General features: G+C 41.9%; 2 protein-coding genes and 1 long non-coding RNA gene across 8 annotated transcripts in view; 1 reads left to right on the forward strand and 2 right to left on the reverse strand.

Moving 5' to 3' along the window:
• Positions 1-204, reverse strand: part of LOC126999575 (rho GTPase-activating protein 1-like) — a 24,966-nt gene extending 24,762 nt beyond the window's left edge. The window contains exon 1 of one of the 2 annotated variants that reach the window (XM_050862347.1): positions 24-204. In XM_050862347.1, coding sequence (XP_050718304.1) covers positions 24-60 — 37 coding nt within the window. In that variant the 5' untranslated portion in view covers positions 61-204. The remainder of the gene's footprint in view (positions 1-23) is intronic. The other variant, XM_050862349.1, reaches the window with a different exon arrangement.
• A 6,146-nt stretch (positions 205-6,350) lies between these two features.
• Positions 6,351-11,726, forward strand: LOC126999579 (uncharacterized). 2 transcript variants are annotated; one of them, XR_007753442.1, is made up of 2 exons: positions 6,351-10,050; positions 10,371-11,726. It is a non-coding gene; the product is annotated as an uncharacterized LOC126999579 (long non-coding RNA). The 2 variants fall into 2 exon arrangements; XR_007753443.1 differs by having other exon boundaries at positions 10,689-11,726.
• Positions 11,440-15,549, reverse strand: part of LOC126999577 (spastin-like) — a 44,009-nt gene continuing 39,899 nt past the window's right edge. For all 4 annotated transcript variants that reach the window (XM_050862355.1, XM_050862354.1, XM_050862353.1 and 1 more), the window contains 5 exons: positions 15,199-15,347; positions 14,381-14,571; positions 13,695-13,888; positions 13,279-13,465; positions 11,440-12,646 (listed from right to left, as the gene is read on the reverse strand). In XM_050862355.1, the coding sequence (XP_050718312.1) occupies positions 13,302-13,465; positions 13,695-13,888; positions 14,381-14,571; positions 15,199-15,347 (698 nt within the window). In that variant the 3' untranslated portion in view covers positions 11,440-12,646; positions 13,279-13,301. The remainder of the gene's footprint in view (positions 12,647-13,278; positions 13,466-13,694; positions 13,889-14,380; positions 14,572-15,198; positions 15,348-15,549) is intronic.

Raw genomic sequence — 15,549 nt, forward strand, 5'->3', positions numbered from 1 at the left:
CCTGACCACCTCCACACACTGACCTGGCCGGGGCCGCGCGGGATCCTTGAAGGTGGTCATGGCGCCTCACACTCCCGCCATCACAGCACTCCGGCACGAGGGGTTAAAGGCGCCGCGCACAGTGGGAGAAAAAAGGAAAAAAAGGCGCCAAGGAGATAACGCCTTCCGCCCCTCGCCCTTCTGTTGACACTGACCGCGCGTCCGGACACACGGCGCGGCCTGACTTTGGCTTACTGGATCACTCAATTTAGTGTTACTTTACAGCCCAGGAAGAAATATGGAGGAACATGGAGTGTGAAATGAAAAATAACATTACATAAAAGTTTTAAGTAAGTAAGGAAGTATGGGGGAGACAGTCTAGACACCTTCCGCGGCCTGGACTTGGCCTTGGTGGACCACTCAATGTATTGCTATATTACGGCCAGAGAGGCTAACCAAGGGGGAAAAATCTATTTTGAAATGAAGAATAATGTTAAAATAGGGCCTCCTGCAAGATTAATACGGTACTACAACTGCACACCGTTTAATAATTGCTGTTTGCTCATCTCTCAACTGCATCCTGACAACTATCCGCGGCCATGACTTCACCCTCGTATATCGCTCCATGCATTAATATTTTGGCATGGAACACAGGCTAGAGGGGAAAAATAACTTATACAATGAAAAATCGTATTAAAATAAGTCCTCCTGCATAGGGAAAACAGTACACTAACACAATAATCACAGTTTACTCATAAATGACTCATGGGGGAGCTGACTCACACTCATGTGGTCAAATTATTACTCACTTCCTCAATTATTAAGCTATATGTGTTCGGGTCGTTCTTCCAGAGGGACTAGACGGCAGCATTTCAATATGGATAAGCTGGGCAGATGAAATTCAGTCAGTCAGGGGTGCTGTTTAAAAAAATGTGAAGAATTATGGGGTTTTTGCTTCATTTTTACATTAATAAGCAAAGCAGATGAAGTTCAGTCAGTCAGAGATGCTGAGAGATAGAAGTATAGGTAGTTGTATCTTCATTTCTGTTTAATAAGTGAGGAAGATAAAGTCCAGTCAGTCAGGGATGCTGTGAGATAGAAGTAGGCCTATAGGTAGTTGTATCTTCATTTCTATTTAATAAGTGAGGAAGATAAAGTCCAGTCAGTCAGGGATGCTGAGAGATTGAAGTATATTATTTTTTCTTCATTTCTATATTAATAAGTAAAGCAGATGAAGTCCAGTGAGTCAGGGATGCTGTGAGATAAAACTATATTATTTTATCTTCATTTCTACAGTAATAGATGAGGAAGATGAAGTCCAGTGAGTCAGGGATGCTGTGAGATAGAACTATATTATTTTCTCTTCATTTCTACAGTAATAGGTGAGGCAGATGAAGTCCAGTGAGTCAGGGATGCTGTGAGATAGAAATACATAGTTTTATCTTCATTTCTACAGTAATAGGTGAGGCAGATGAAGTCCAGTGAGTCATGAATGCTGTGAGATAGAAGTATACAGTTTTATCTTCATTTCTATATCAATAAGTAAGGCAGATGAAGTCAAGTGAGTCAGGGATGCTGAGATAGAAGTATACAGTTTTATCTTCATTTCTATATCAATAATAAGTAAGGCAGATGAAGTCCAGTGAGTCAGGGATGCTGTGAGATAGAAGTATATAGTTTTATCTTCATTTCTACAGTAATAAGTAAGGCAGACGAAGTCCAGTGAGTCAGGGATGCTGTGAGATAGAAGTATATAGTTTTATCTTCATTTCTACAGTAATAGGTGAGGCAGATGAAGTCCAGTGAGTCAGGGATGCTGTGAGATAGAAGTATATAGTTTTATCTTCATTTCTACAGTAATAGGTGAGGCAGATGAAGTCCAGTGAGTCAGGGATGCTGTGAGATAGAAGTATATAGTTTTATCTTCATTTCTATATCAATAATAAGTAAGGCAGATGAAGTCCAGTGAGTCAGGGATGCTGTGAGATAGAAGTATATAGTTTTATCTTCATTTCTATATCAATAATAAGTAAGGCAGATGAAGTCCAGTGAGTCAGGGATGCTGTGAGATAGAAGTATATAGTTTTATCTTCATTTCTACAGTAATAGGTGAGGCAGATGAAGTCCAGTGAGTCAGGGATGCTGTGAGATAGAAGTATATAGTTTTATCTTCATTTCTATATCAATAATAAGTAAGGCAGATGAAGTCCAGTGAGTCAGGGATGCTGTGAGATAGAAGTATATAGTTTTATCTTCATTTCTATATCAATAAGTAAGGCAGATGAAGTCCAGTGAGTCAGGGATGCTGAGATAGAAGTATAGTTTTATCTTCATTTCTATATCAATAGGTAAGGCAGATGAAGTCCAGTGAGTGATGGATGCTGCAGAAGAGTGTAAGAATTATAATTTTCTTCATGTGGGGTTAAGCATTCCATTACTCTTGGGACATGTTGGTTTATTAGCAAGATTTATAAAGCCTTCATGTATACAGTACCTCGTTCTGATACAAAACATAATGTCCAGTACAGTAATACATACACAGATGCTGGAAGGAACCTGGCTGGGTGTGGAGGGGACCAGAGGACAGGTTAACCCTTAGACAGCGGCAGTATTTGAAGAGTAGCTCCCCTAAAGTTAATCGGCCGACCTTAGAACTGCAGCATAAATATAGTTACGCAGCATAAGAGGTGTTTTAACTATTGCCTACATATAGATTCTACTGCAATCTGAAAGTGTTGTTATATTTCTGCCATACAAAACTGACTGACTGAATTCTGGACCGTCTGTATAGAGTTCCACCGCCGTCTAAGGGCTAACACCAAAATGAGGAAACAAATCCACAAAACAAGACTTAAGACTCAAGTTAGACAAAGATCAGCGCAGGAAAGAGACTCATCTCCTCCCTGGGCTGTTGGTACACTCTGGAGGCAGTCTTTAGAGGCCCTGGGAAGGACACTAGCACTGGATTACATATGTTTTCATTATTGCTATTGCTGAGCCTATGAAGTGGTTTGGTAGCTGTCTCTCTCCCTAGAGCCTCAAACCGCAAGTAATGTATGTATATGCATGTATCAAAGGTTACAGATTGAGGCGATAAACTTGTGAATCATCTGTCGAAAGCTCCTCCTGTTCCTTCCACGTAATATAAAACTCACTCTGCAGGGCCTCAAATTGCAAGTAGTGTATATGCATGTATCAAAGGTTACAGATTGAGGCGATAAACTTGTGAACCATCTGTCTAAAACTCATCCTGTTCCTTCCATGCAGTATAAAACTCACTCCCCAGGGCCTCAAATTGCAAGTAGTGTATTGGCATTTCTTAAAGGTTACAGATTGAGGCGATAAACTTGTAAATCACATGTCGAAAGCTCCTCCTGTTCCCTCCATGTAATATAAAACTCACTCCCTAGGGCCTCAAATTGCAAGTAGTGTATATGCATGACTCAAAGGTTACAGATTGAGGCGATAAACTTATGAATCACCTGTTGAAAGCTTATCCTGTTCCTTCCACAAAATATAAAACTCACGCCCCAGGGACGCCAAGCAAAGAATGCCCCAATAATCAATCACTCCGCAGGGCCTCAAATTGCAAGTAGTGTATATGCGTGTCTCAAAGGTTACAGATTGAGGCGATAAACTTGTGAATCATCTGTCAAAAGCTCCTCCTGTTCCTTCCACAAAATATAGACTCATACAGGCACCAGAGGCTTTCTATGTCATGTTATTACTAGCAATACTTGGACATCTAATGCACTGCTGTTGCCACAGGGTTAGCTATGCCAGAATGAGTAGGTGGTGGTGCAGGAGCCCTTCTAATGTGAGACTGTTCATATATGCGACTATTTGGGTCATATTAAAAGACATTTCGCCGCCCAAGAGCACATATTTGACAAGGCTTTCGTAGGAGTTGTGGGCATTTCCAATAGTAGTTTTATGACCCTGGTGGTAGTTTGACCCTTCTTCTGTACCGCAAACCTAACAGGCCCTATTTGACAAGGCTTTCGTTGGAGTTGTGGGCATTTCCAGTAGTAGTTTTATGACCCTGGTGGTAGTTTGACCCTTCTTCTGTACCACCAACCTGAAGAAACACTCATTAGAACTTGACTGACCCTCTCTTTGACCTTTAGAAATAGCTGATGTGAGGAGCGAAAGTGTCTTATAATGCCGACCTTTATCCGAGACAGTGGACAGCTTTCCTTATAACACGTCATGGTGACTTTATTAAACTTTATTTCCTTTACTTGGTTTAACCCGGTAGCAGCGACGGGCCAAATTTGTGCTTCACCACGTAGCAGCGACGGGCCAAATTTGTGCCATGATTTTAACCCCCCAAAATAGATGATACATAAATTGATCACAAAAGCTTTGATATATATTATGAAATGGTTTGTGTGAGTGATGATTTTTTCTCATTTTTTTCTCGCTTAGAGGGACCATTAAGAAACATGATCCCCGCTTAAAAAGTTTGACGGCACCAGAATTGACATGGTTTGTGTACGTTTGTCAGTCTGTACGTACCAGCCCAATAAGTGCTCATATTAGGAAAAAACAATGTAGGTATGTACGTACTTGTGACCATCAAGTCGAGGTACAGAAATGAAAGTAAAAATAAATAATAATAGACATTCTTTATTTCATCATTTGTTCATTTTGGTTTCTGATATCAACCTCGAAAACACTACTGCCGTATTTTGGGTGTCCCTCGGCTCAAGGCTCAGCTCGGCCCCTTGCACAGGCAGCTCATGAGGCCACGCAGGCAGAGCTCAGTGTAACAAGAGCTTACACACACGTTCCATTTAAAAGTGCGTGGCTAACATTTTTTCTATAATCTGGCGCAGGATAAAACACACACACACACACACACACATGATCACAGCAGAACACAATCTAATCTGAGTAATCAATATAAATGTAGTAAAAATAACATATGAACACACACACACACACACACACACACACACACACATGATCACAGCGGAACACAATCTAATCTGAGTAATCAATATAAATGTAGTAAAAATAACATATGATCACACACACACACACACACATACACACAAGACTTGACAGTTTAAATGTTTGAAAAATGTAGAATGTGTGTGTAAATGCGACAGGAAATATATATCATAGAAGTTCTGTAGTACGTAGACACAGCCCTTACTCCTTACAACCTAAAAATGAACAGTGTTAACTTATACTTAAAACAACTTTGATAATAATAGTACCTTGGATTCATCAGCTTTTGTTACATAGTAAACCCTTCATTGTAATTCCCACTATCTTGTTTTCACCCTTCCTCATGACTAGGGACAACCATACTGCCTTGGATTCATTAGTTTTGCCCTTTTAAAATTTTGACAAGAGTGTAAGTCCAATATTGTAACCCTCACTGTCTTGCTTTCAGCCTTACTCATGACTAGGGACAACTAAACTGTCTCAGATTCAATAGTTTCAATATTTTCATAACTTTAATTTTATACAATCTCAAAGGCTCTCAAGCAAAGGATATGTAGCATGGTTGAAGCTTAAGAAATGTATATGAATGTATAGATATTTACACTATGTCACATCAGTAGGTTCTCTCTCTCTCTCACACACACACACACACACACACACACACACACACACACACTAGCTTGTCTCAATCTCACTGGTACAAAAGCTATGGTCCTCTGCCTCAAACAGTATCCGCAGCAGCCCTTGCCGTGTGCTGGCTGCAGCTACAGTACCAGTTCTCGGCAAGACAATGGTGCTAGCTATCGTGGTAGGTATACATGGATCCTTTTGTTGTTAACTTGTACGTAACACTCAAGACTAAGTGGACTCCTTTGAGCGGCAAGACTGCAATGAACGACTCGCGTGAACGCCAAAATATCTGTGAGCTAGAATTATTCCTACGAAGAAACTGCATCTCTAGACATTATTCTTTGCACTGGAGGTAAGTGTTCCATCACTAAAATGCTTCTAGTTCATGCTCCTACAACCTCACAAATCCTACATTTCACCAGCATTGCCGTCAGCCTGAGAAGCACTGGTCAACCGTGCCTTTGTCAACTGAAACATTAAGCATCTGACCTTACCATCGGTAAATATAATCACTGAAACCTCTGACCTTTCTATAGGTAAATATAATTATGTACAAAATCACCTCAGATTTGAGCAAAAGGAATATGCGGTAAACAGTACAAAACACATCACCCTCCTCACAGAATTACAAAGAAGTATAAAACAGGAAACTTACAAAAGGAGGAGGAGGAGGAGGATTTGGAGGGATTAATAAGGCAAGAAAACAGTACAAAACATGTCACCCTCTTCACAGAATTGCAAAGAAGTATAAAACAGGAAACTTACAAGGAGGAGGAGGATTTCCTCTTCACAGAATTGCAAAGAAATATAAAACAGCAAAGTTAAAAAAGGAGGAGGAGGATAGGGAGGGATAAGGCTTGAAAACATTATCATCCTTCACTGACTCCTGTTTCTCCTCCTGCTCACAACACTTACAAAGGAGCCTCAGAAACCAAAGCTACATCATTCAGGCCCAGTTATGAAAGTGTGTGTTGGCATTAGAACATATTAGAAGGACTTTGAGGGCCTAACTAAACAGGGAATTTCATATACCGTAAGACAACTTTTAACTTCATAACATATAGGTAAGTGTGTGTTGGAATTAGACCACATTAGAGGAACTTTGAGGGCCTAACTAAACAGGGAATTTCATATACTTTAAGACAACTGATTACTTCATTTCATACACATAAGTGTGTGTTGGAATTAGACCACATTAGAGGAACTTTGAGGGCCTAACTAAACAGGGAATTTCATATACTTTAAGACAACTGATTACTTCATTTCATACACATAAGTGTGTGTTGGAATTAGACCACATTAGAGGGACTTTGAAGGCCTAACTAAACAGGTAATTTCATGTAGAGCAAGACAACTGATAACTTCATTTCATAAATAAGTGTGTGTTGGCATTAGACCGCATAAGAGGGACTTTGAGGGCCCAACTAAACAGGTCATCTCGTATACAGGCAAGACAACTGATATCTTTAAAGGGGAGCAATTAGGAAGGTGGGTTAAGAGGGCAGGCATTTGTGACGGGGTGACTGGCGCCTTACATGAGGACACCCAAGGCAATGGCACGGAACATCTTTGAACTCTAGGTGGGCAAAACACAAGGCAAAGCGAGGGCAGCCTTGGCTCAGCGTCTCCTGCTCTCAAGACACGTGTGAGGCATCTCCTCCGTGAGCAAAACAAATGACGGAGCATAACAATAAAACATTTAAGTCTGAATGATTCGAGAGCCAAGTCTGTGGGTGAGACTGATGGCTATTTGTGTGAAGTTAGAGTAAGCAAAATTCAGCCCAGGTCTCACTGCTACGATTTACAGACAACATAAATCAGTAAAAATGATATGCAGAGGTTCAGTAAGTATGAAAAGTATATAAAGCATCTAGGGTGTAGTACAGATGTGCCTTGGCAGAATGAATACACTGTCAGGGTTGGAGATGGTGACCAAGCAATAACACACAGACTCACACATGTAATCCTTAAAGCCTTGAGGACTAATCTGGACTTGGTAACATGTAGCTATTCACAGGGACATTATCTTCTTGTAAATTGACATACACCACATGTAATCATTAAAGCCTTGAGGACTAAACTGGACTTGGTAACATAAAGCTATTCACAGGGACATTATCTTCTTGTGCATTAACATACACCACTATTTTCTGCCCTATAAAAGCCATTCACACCCACACTATTTATTTTCTGCCCTATAAAAGCCATTCACACCCACACTAACTTATTTTCTGCCCTATAAAAGCCATTCACACCCACACTATTTATTTTCTGCCCTATAAAAGCCATTCACACCCACACTACTTATTTTCTGCCCTATAAAAGCCATTCACACCCACACTAACTTATTTTCTGCCCTATAAAAGCCATTCACACCCACACTAACTTATTTTCTGCCCTATAAAAGCCATTCACACCCACACTAACTTATTTTCTGCCCTATAAAAGCCATTCACACCCACACTAACTTATTTTCTGCCCTATAAAAGCCATTCACACCCACACTAACTTATTTTCTGCCCTATAAAAGCCATTCACACCCACACTAACTTATTTTCTGCCCTATAAAAGCCATTCACACCCACACTAACTTATTTTCTGCCCTATAAAAGCCATTTACACCCACAATAACTTATTTTCTGCCCTATAAAAGCCATTCACACCCACAATAACTTATTTTCTGCCCTATAAAAGCCATTCATTCTCATACTAACAACAGGATGAAAGCTGTGATGCCTGTGTTTCTAGGGACTCTGGGCTACTGCTGTCAGGCTACCAGTGGCCTACACACAGACAACTCTACAACAGACGACTACTGGTGGTGCCGGGTGTGGTGATGTGGAAGGAATCAGGTCCTGCAAACGTGTCTTTTGAACTCAGTGGCTGCCGGTCATTGTCTCAGGAGGGAGGAGGAGTTGGCGCTTGGGTCTGGGCACGTAAGTAGTTTCATACACTCGTTTATCATAGTTAACCCCAGCCCCCTTGGCTAGGACGTATAACAAAGTTGTGTTTGGATGGACTCTTTCAGACACACACACACACACACACACACACACACACACACACACACACACACAGCTGTTTTACATCACTGAGTCCAAACACGTTCCGAACATGTTCACTGCTCATGCTAGTTCATGGAGGGATGAAAGCTTGGGTCATACACTTGCTGGGTGACTTGTATTATGTCTGTTTGTGCCAAAGGGAAGTGCCAGGGCAGCAGGTTATACACAGTCTTCACATGCAAAAACTCTGGCTACTCAGTGCTTGGAGGGATGAAAGCTTGGGTAATACATTTGTTGGGTGACTTATATTTCCCCATGTGTCTCTCATTGCCAGAGCAGCAGGTTATATACAGTCTCTATATGCAAAACTTCTGGCTGGGAATCTATGCAAATATATGCAATTCTTCAGCTTCAGAACAAGTAGTGGTGTTTATGAGGAACATTTTATATTGTACAGCAAATAGGGACACAGGTCTTATTGGACTGCCAAAGACTCTTATTGCAAAAATATGACTCTGAGGCTATTGTACACACACACACACACACACACACACACACACACACACACACACATATCAGGTTCACAGACACCAACACAATATTAAGCAGTGACTGAGGGCAAGACATTGTTTCCTATTTCCAGCAGTAAGCTCACACTGAGAAGCTGCCTTTACATAGTGGCAGTGGTGAGCTTGTAGAGTATCACAGAATCATCAGGTTCATGGACAAGCTACAGGACTCAACACATTCATCGGTAAGCTCATTAACACAAATCATCAGGTTCAAGGACAAGCTACAGGACTCAACGCATTCATCGGTAAGCTCATTAACACAAATCATCAGGTTCAAGGACAAGCTACAGGACTCAATACATTCATCGGTAAGCTCATTAACACAAATCATCAGGTTCAAGGACAAGCTACACGGCTCAACGCATTCATTGGTAAGCTCATTAACACAAGTCATCAGGTTCATGGACAAGATACAGGACTCAACGCATTCATCAGTAAGCTCTCGACTAATTGCAGAGGCTTTCGTTTTCTCTTATTCAACACAAGAGTAGCTACATGGCTCAACGCATTCATCGGTAAGCTCTCAACTACCTGCAGAGGCTTTCATATCTTCAACACAGTGTTAGTAATGATGGTTTAGTGTATAAGTGATGACTGACACTTCAATGCTGTGGTTCTTTTTGCAGGTACAGACACAGTGAGCCTCAATACACGATCACATGCTATAAGCCCAAGCCAAGATGTAATTGAGTATTGCTTGTCTAACATAGGCAGCACAAACTCTTAGCATATACATTGAAGATTGGCCGGGCAACATAGACATGAACCGAGCAATGACAAACATGAAAGCTTCCACAAGTGTTGCCAGCTTGTGTGACATCCAGGAACTTATTTTGGTGAAGACAGTGACCTTGACCTCCTTATATTGTGTTAGGAAAAGGTCAGGTTCAGATAACAACACAGAACAGGTGAGTCTATAATAATCTATCACTCTCCCTCTGACTAAAGCATTCACTAGGGGTTAAAATTGGTCTTGCCTTTGTTCATCGTATAGGTACACATTATTATTTACGCTAAAGCCGTCACTGGGTAGCATAGTGTTGTATTGCTGGGAAAACATCGTCTGTCCATAACATTTGCAAGATAAACCAAGATATGTATTTAACAGAACCTTATCACTTGTCTCATGGCACAGACGGAGTACGGAAACTTATTTTTGGTGAAGACAGTGACCTTGACCTCCTTATATTGTGTTAGGAAAAGGTCAGGTTCAGATAACACAGAACAGGTGAGTCTATAATAAACTGTCACTTTCCCTCTGACTAAAGCATTCACTAGGGTTTAAAACTGGTCTTGCCTTCGTTGATCATATAGGTACACGTTATTATCTACCCTAAAGCCGTCACTGGGTAGCATAGTGTTGTATTGCTGGGAAAACGTCGTCTGTCCATAACATTTGCAAGATAAACCAAGATATGTATTTAACAGAACCTTATCACTTGTCTCATGGCACAGAGGGAGTAACTTATTTTTGGTGAAGACAGTGAGCTTGACCTTTTTATATTGTGTTAGGAAAAGCTCAGGTTCGGATAACAACACAAAACAGGTGAGTCTATAATAATCTGTCACTCTCCCTCTGACTAAAGCATTCACTGGGGTTTAAAACTGGTCTTGCCTTTGTTGATCATAAAGGTACACATTATTATTTACGCTAAAGCCGTCGCTGGGTAGCATAGTATTGTATTGCTGGGAAAACGTCTTCTATCACCAACACATGTATTTAACAGAACCTTATCACGTCTCTCATGGCACAGAGGGAGTACTGGCTTACCTAGTGGCTGGGAGGTGAAGTAAGGGAGGAGATACTGAGACACAAAAACTAACAGAATTACATAGAATTACATAGATAACCAGACTACACAGGCCCTAAGGCCCAAACTAGGTGGACTGTCCTAAACCTAAGTGACAGTTGTTTATGTGGCCACCATGGCGTTGAAACTGACCTAGTGAACATTTAGATGGAGGAGATAGCGGTCAAGATTATTCTTAAACAATGCAATCGAGTTACACTGCACCACTGATGGTGTTAATCTGTTCCAATCTCAAACGACAGCATTAGTGAAGAAGAATTTTGAGCAATCTGAATGAACTTGTCTACATTTGAGTTTAGCGCCATTATTTCTCGTTCACGTCGAATCATCCATCACAAACAGCTTGGTCAGATCCACGTTGGTAAAACTGTTAAGTATTTTAAAGCACTCGATCAGTTTTCCTCTGAGGCGGCGTTTTACAAGAGAAAACAGGTTTAGATGTGACAGCCTTTCCTCGTAGGGTTTGTTTCGTAATGAAGGAATCAACGTAATGAAGAAACAACTTATAGCAGCATCAGCAGTAATGGTAGTAGTAGTAACTGTAGTAGTAGCAGTAGTCGTTGTAGTAGTAGTAGTGGACCAGAGTATGTCACCATTCCTAAGCACAGTAGAATGACGTCTACCGAGTGGATGCCGAACCAAAGACTTAACAAGCTTATAGCACCAGCGAAAACTCTCTATAAGCTGTGAAAATTCTCTCTCTCTCTCTCTCTCTCTCTCTCTCTCTCTCTCTCTCTCTCTCTCTCTCTCTCTCTCTCTCTCACAACTTCACATTCTCACAGTCTCACTACCAATATGAAAAATCTCACTTTATTTATTCGAGAGGAACCAGTAGTTACCTTAATAAAAGAATATTAGAAAAGACATTAAAAACCTCAAGAGTAAGACACAAATAAACAGTGAACTTGACTCGAGTAAAAAACATAAAAATATCCTCGTAAACAGAAGCTGAACGAAGGCAAACTATAAGAAACAAGGTAACGATTTAAACAGGAAATCTTCAAACTCTAAAACACTCGCTACAGGGAAAATAATGAACTACAAACACATTATCAAACTAAAAACCCAAACACAACCCAACACAAACTCACACTGATAAGAGGATCCAAAGACGGTCATTATGATGAAGTTGGATCAAAGAAATGAGAACCAAGCTTGGGTGGATGTTCACTGGGATTATGGGTACCAACATACATGGCCTTATGGTACAGATGAATAGGTACACCTTTGAATGGAGACTTGATGAATGTATATACAAGACAAACAGGATGGATTTTGAGAGAGGAGAAACAGTAGGTGGAGAGGGAGAATACACATATGTCTCCAGAATATGCTGAGAGGAGAGAATGAAGTAAATAAGCACAGTGAAGTGAGGTGGACAGCTTGAGCACACCACAGGATGCATTTTGAGAGAGTAGGAACAGTAAGAGGAGGGAGAATAATTGTACGACTCCAGAATATGCTGAGAGGAGAGGATGAAATATATAAGCATAGTGAAGGGAGGTGGAGAACTTGAGTATACTACGGGATGCATTTTGAGATAGGAGGAACAGTAAGCAGCAAACCAATGGCTGTGACTGGCTGGTGACACCCTCTGGCCTTACGTACGTCCATGTGCGTGCAAGGTGTCTGTGCGTGTAGGCTGCTGGATGAGACACACACACACACACACCATCTCGGCTGCTCTGGAAAACTGAGATGAGGGAGAGAATGAGTGGTCTAAAGATGTGAATGGGCACCGATTTTGTCCTTCTATATAACAGTTTATTTCTACACATCAGTTCAAGACACATACATCATCTCACTGCTTTGGAAAACTGAGATGAGGGAGAGAATGAGTGGTCTAAAGATGTGAATGGGCACTGATTTTGTCTTTCCATATACATAACAGTTAATTTTCACACATCAGTTCAAGACACACACATCATCTCACTACTCTGGAAAACTGAGATGAAGGAGAGTATGAGTAGCTAAAAGACGTGAATGGGCCATGATCTCTTTCTATATATTACAGTTAATTTTCACACACAAGTTCAAATCTTCATGTTACAGTCATTATACACTAAACTTATGACTTTCTACTCTAGCTCATCCCTATACTGTCCAAATCCCTAATGCAGGAGTTAACCAGCACCTTCATTCTATCATCCCTTGCACTGGTAAACTCTGGAACAATCTCCCTTCATCTGTAACAGTTGCCATACACTAAAATTACAACTTTCTACTCTAGCTCAACCATATACTGTCCACATCCCTTATGCAGAAGTTAACCAGCACCTTCATTCTTTCATCCCTAACCCTGACCAAATGACCAAGATAACCTACCCTCAGCGTGTGTGTGTGTGTGTCTAGGTGGATATGTCCCCGTAGTCGGCATTCCACTTTTCATAGGACACGAGGGATGTTTGTGGGACCGAGCGCCTGATCTTCTTGAGGGACTCCTTGAAGTCTGCAAGTGTGATGCCTCGGACCTCAGCCGGATCACAGGACACAACCTGGTCTGGCCGCAGCTCTGGGGTGGCCAAGGGAGAGAGAACGGGTCAGGGTGTTATGGTTAGAGGGAAATATTAGGTTTAGGAATTGATTAAACCATGAATTGTGTGTGTGTGCATGTGTGTGTGTGTGTGTGTGTGTGTGTGTGTGTGTAGTGGGCAATATTAGTTTTTGCTAATAATTCTTTTTACACTCAATTAAACTGTGAATTGTGTGTGTGTGTGTGTGTGTGTGTTTGTTGTGCCTACCTCTGATGGGGGCGAGGGCAGCATCCTTGGCCAGTGCCGTGAGGTCTGAGCCAGAGTATCCCTCGGTGAGCAGTGCCAGGCTGTCCACGTCCTTGGTGCTGAGGGTAGACTTCTGCTTGGACAACAGTTTGGTGAGCAGTACAATGCGCGTCCCCTTGTTGGGCAGCGAAACATACACTCGCTTGCTGAAACGTCTGTGGGAAGGCAATGATGAGTTAGGCTGATAATATATGTCATGACAATTATTTCCCTCTTTTTATTTCATCTCTATGGCTCAAGAGACCATCCAAGGACTGAATAAATATATATACTAGACACCTTAACCCCTTGACTGTGGATTTCCTACAGTAAGACCTCACCAAGTTACAGGAATGGAACAAAAAGTGGCTGCTACAATTCAATGAAGGAAAATGTAAAGTCCTGCACCTTGAGAGGGGATATCCAGCACACCAATACCACATGAGAAACACACTCCACTATCCACCACGGAGGCAGAGAAAGACCTGGGAGTATATGTTACCAGGCTACCAGTGAAGGCCAAATCCATGCAAATCGCAGCGGACGGGTTAATATACATAGCAACCACCTTAACTCATATATACAAACAAAATTGATCCCACAGTACTCTGCCCCAAAACCATCATGATCTAACTCCCTCCAGCCTACCCTAAGCCTCCAGTGCATACCTTAGGGCAGCATCGTCCAGCTCCTGTGGACGATTCGTAGCTCCCATGATGAGTATCTTCTCCTCGGCATCAGACTTCAGGCCGTCAAACTCCACCAGGAACTCTGTCTTGAGCCTCCTGGAAGCCTCGTGCTCCCCCTCCCTGCGCTCACACAGCAAGGAGTCAATCTCGTCAATGAAGATGATGGCAGGCTGGAAGGGGAGATACAAGCAATGAGATCACAAAACATCAGCAAATACAGAAATATCAATCAATTAAAAACACTGATGCATACCTTACATTACATCAACTGCTCAAAGTAGAGTGCCATAAGCTACAAGGAGGCAATGTACAGGTAGGAGATACAAGCAATGAGATCACAAAGCATCAGCAAATACAGAAATATCAATCAATTAAAAACACTGACGCATACCTTACATTACATCAACTGCTCAAAGTAGAGTGCCATAAGCTACAAGGAAGCAACATACAGGTAGGGGTGAAATGACTTGATTTGAGGGACAACAGAGAGGAGGGAAAAAGCAGACACTAACTGAGACAAGCCATACACAAAACTTGGCCCATAGTTACCTGAAGATACAAGGAGGCAATGTCTAGGTAGGGGTGAAATAGCTTGATTTGAGGGACGACAGAGAGGAGGGAAGAAGCAGACACTAACTGAGACAAGCCATACACAAAACTTGGCCCATAGTTACCTGCAGATACAAGGAGGCAAGGTACAGGCAGAGGTGAATTGACTTGATTTGAGGGACGACAGAGAGGAGGGAGGTAACACAGACACTTAAACAAGCCATACACAAACCCTGGCCAAAAGTTACCTGCAGCTCCCTGGCAACAGAGAAGAGCGCCTTGACCAGCTTCTCTCCCTCCCCCACATACTTGCTGGTGAGGGTAGAGGCGCTGATGTTGAAGAAGGTGGCGGAGCTCTCACTGGCCACGGCTCGGGCCAGCATAGTCTTGCCATTGCCTGGGGGAAGGGAGGTTCACAGTGTAAGGGTGGGAAAGGTTGTCATGGGTGGGCAGGGGAGTGTGTGGTAGAACTAGTGTTAATGTGGTGGTGTATCTATGCCCATGAAGATGAATACAGTTGTGTGGTTACATGAGGGAGGGGAAGTTCACAGCGTAAGGATGGGAGGGGTTGATGACTTAACATGTGGGTAGAGGAGTGT

This window comes from Eriocheir sinensis, chromosome 16 (genome assembly GCF_024679095.1).
Source record: "Eriocheir sinensis breed Jianghai 21 chromosome 16, ASM2467909v1, whole genome shotgun sequence".
NCBI classification, from domain to species: Eukaryota; Metazoa; Arthropoda; class Malacostraca; order Decapoda; family Varunidae; genus Eriocheir; species Eriocheir sinensis.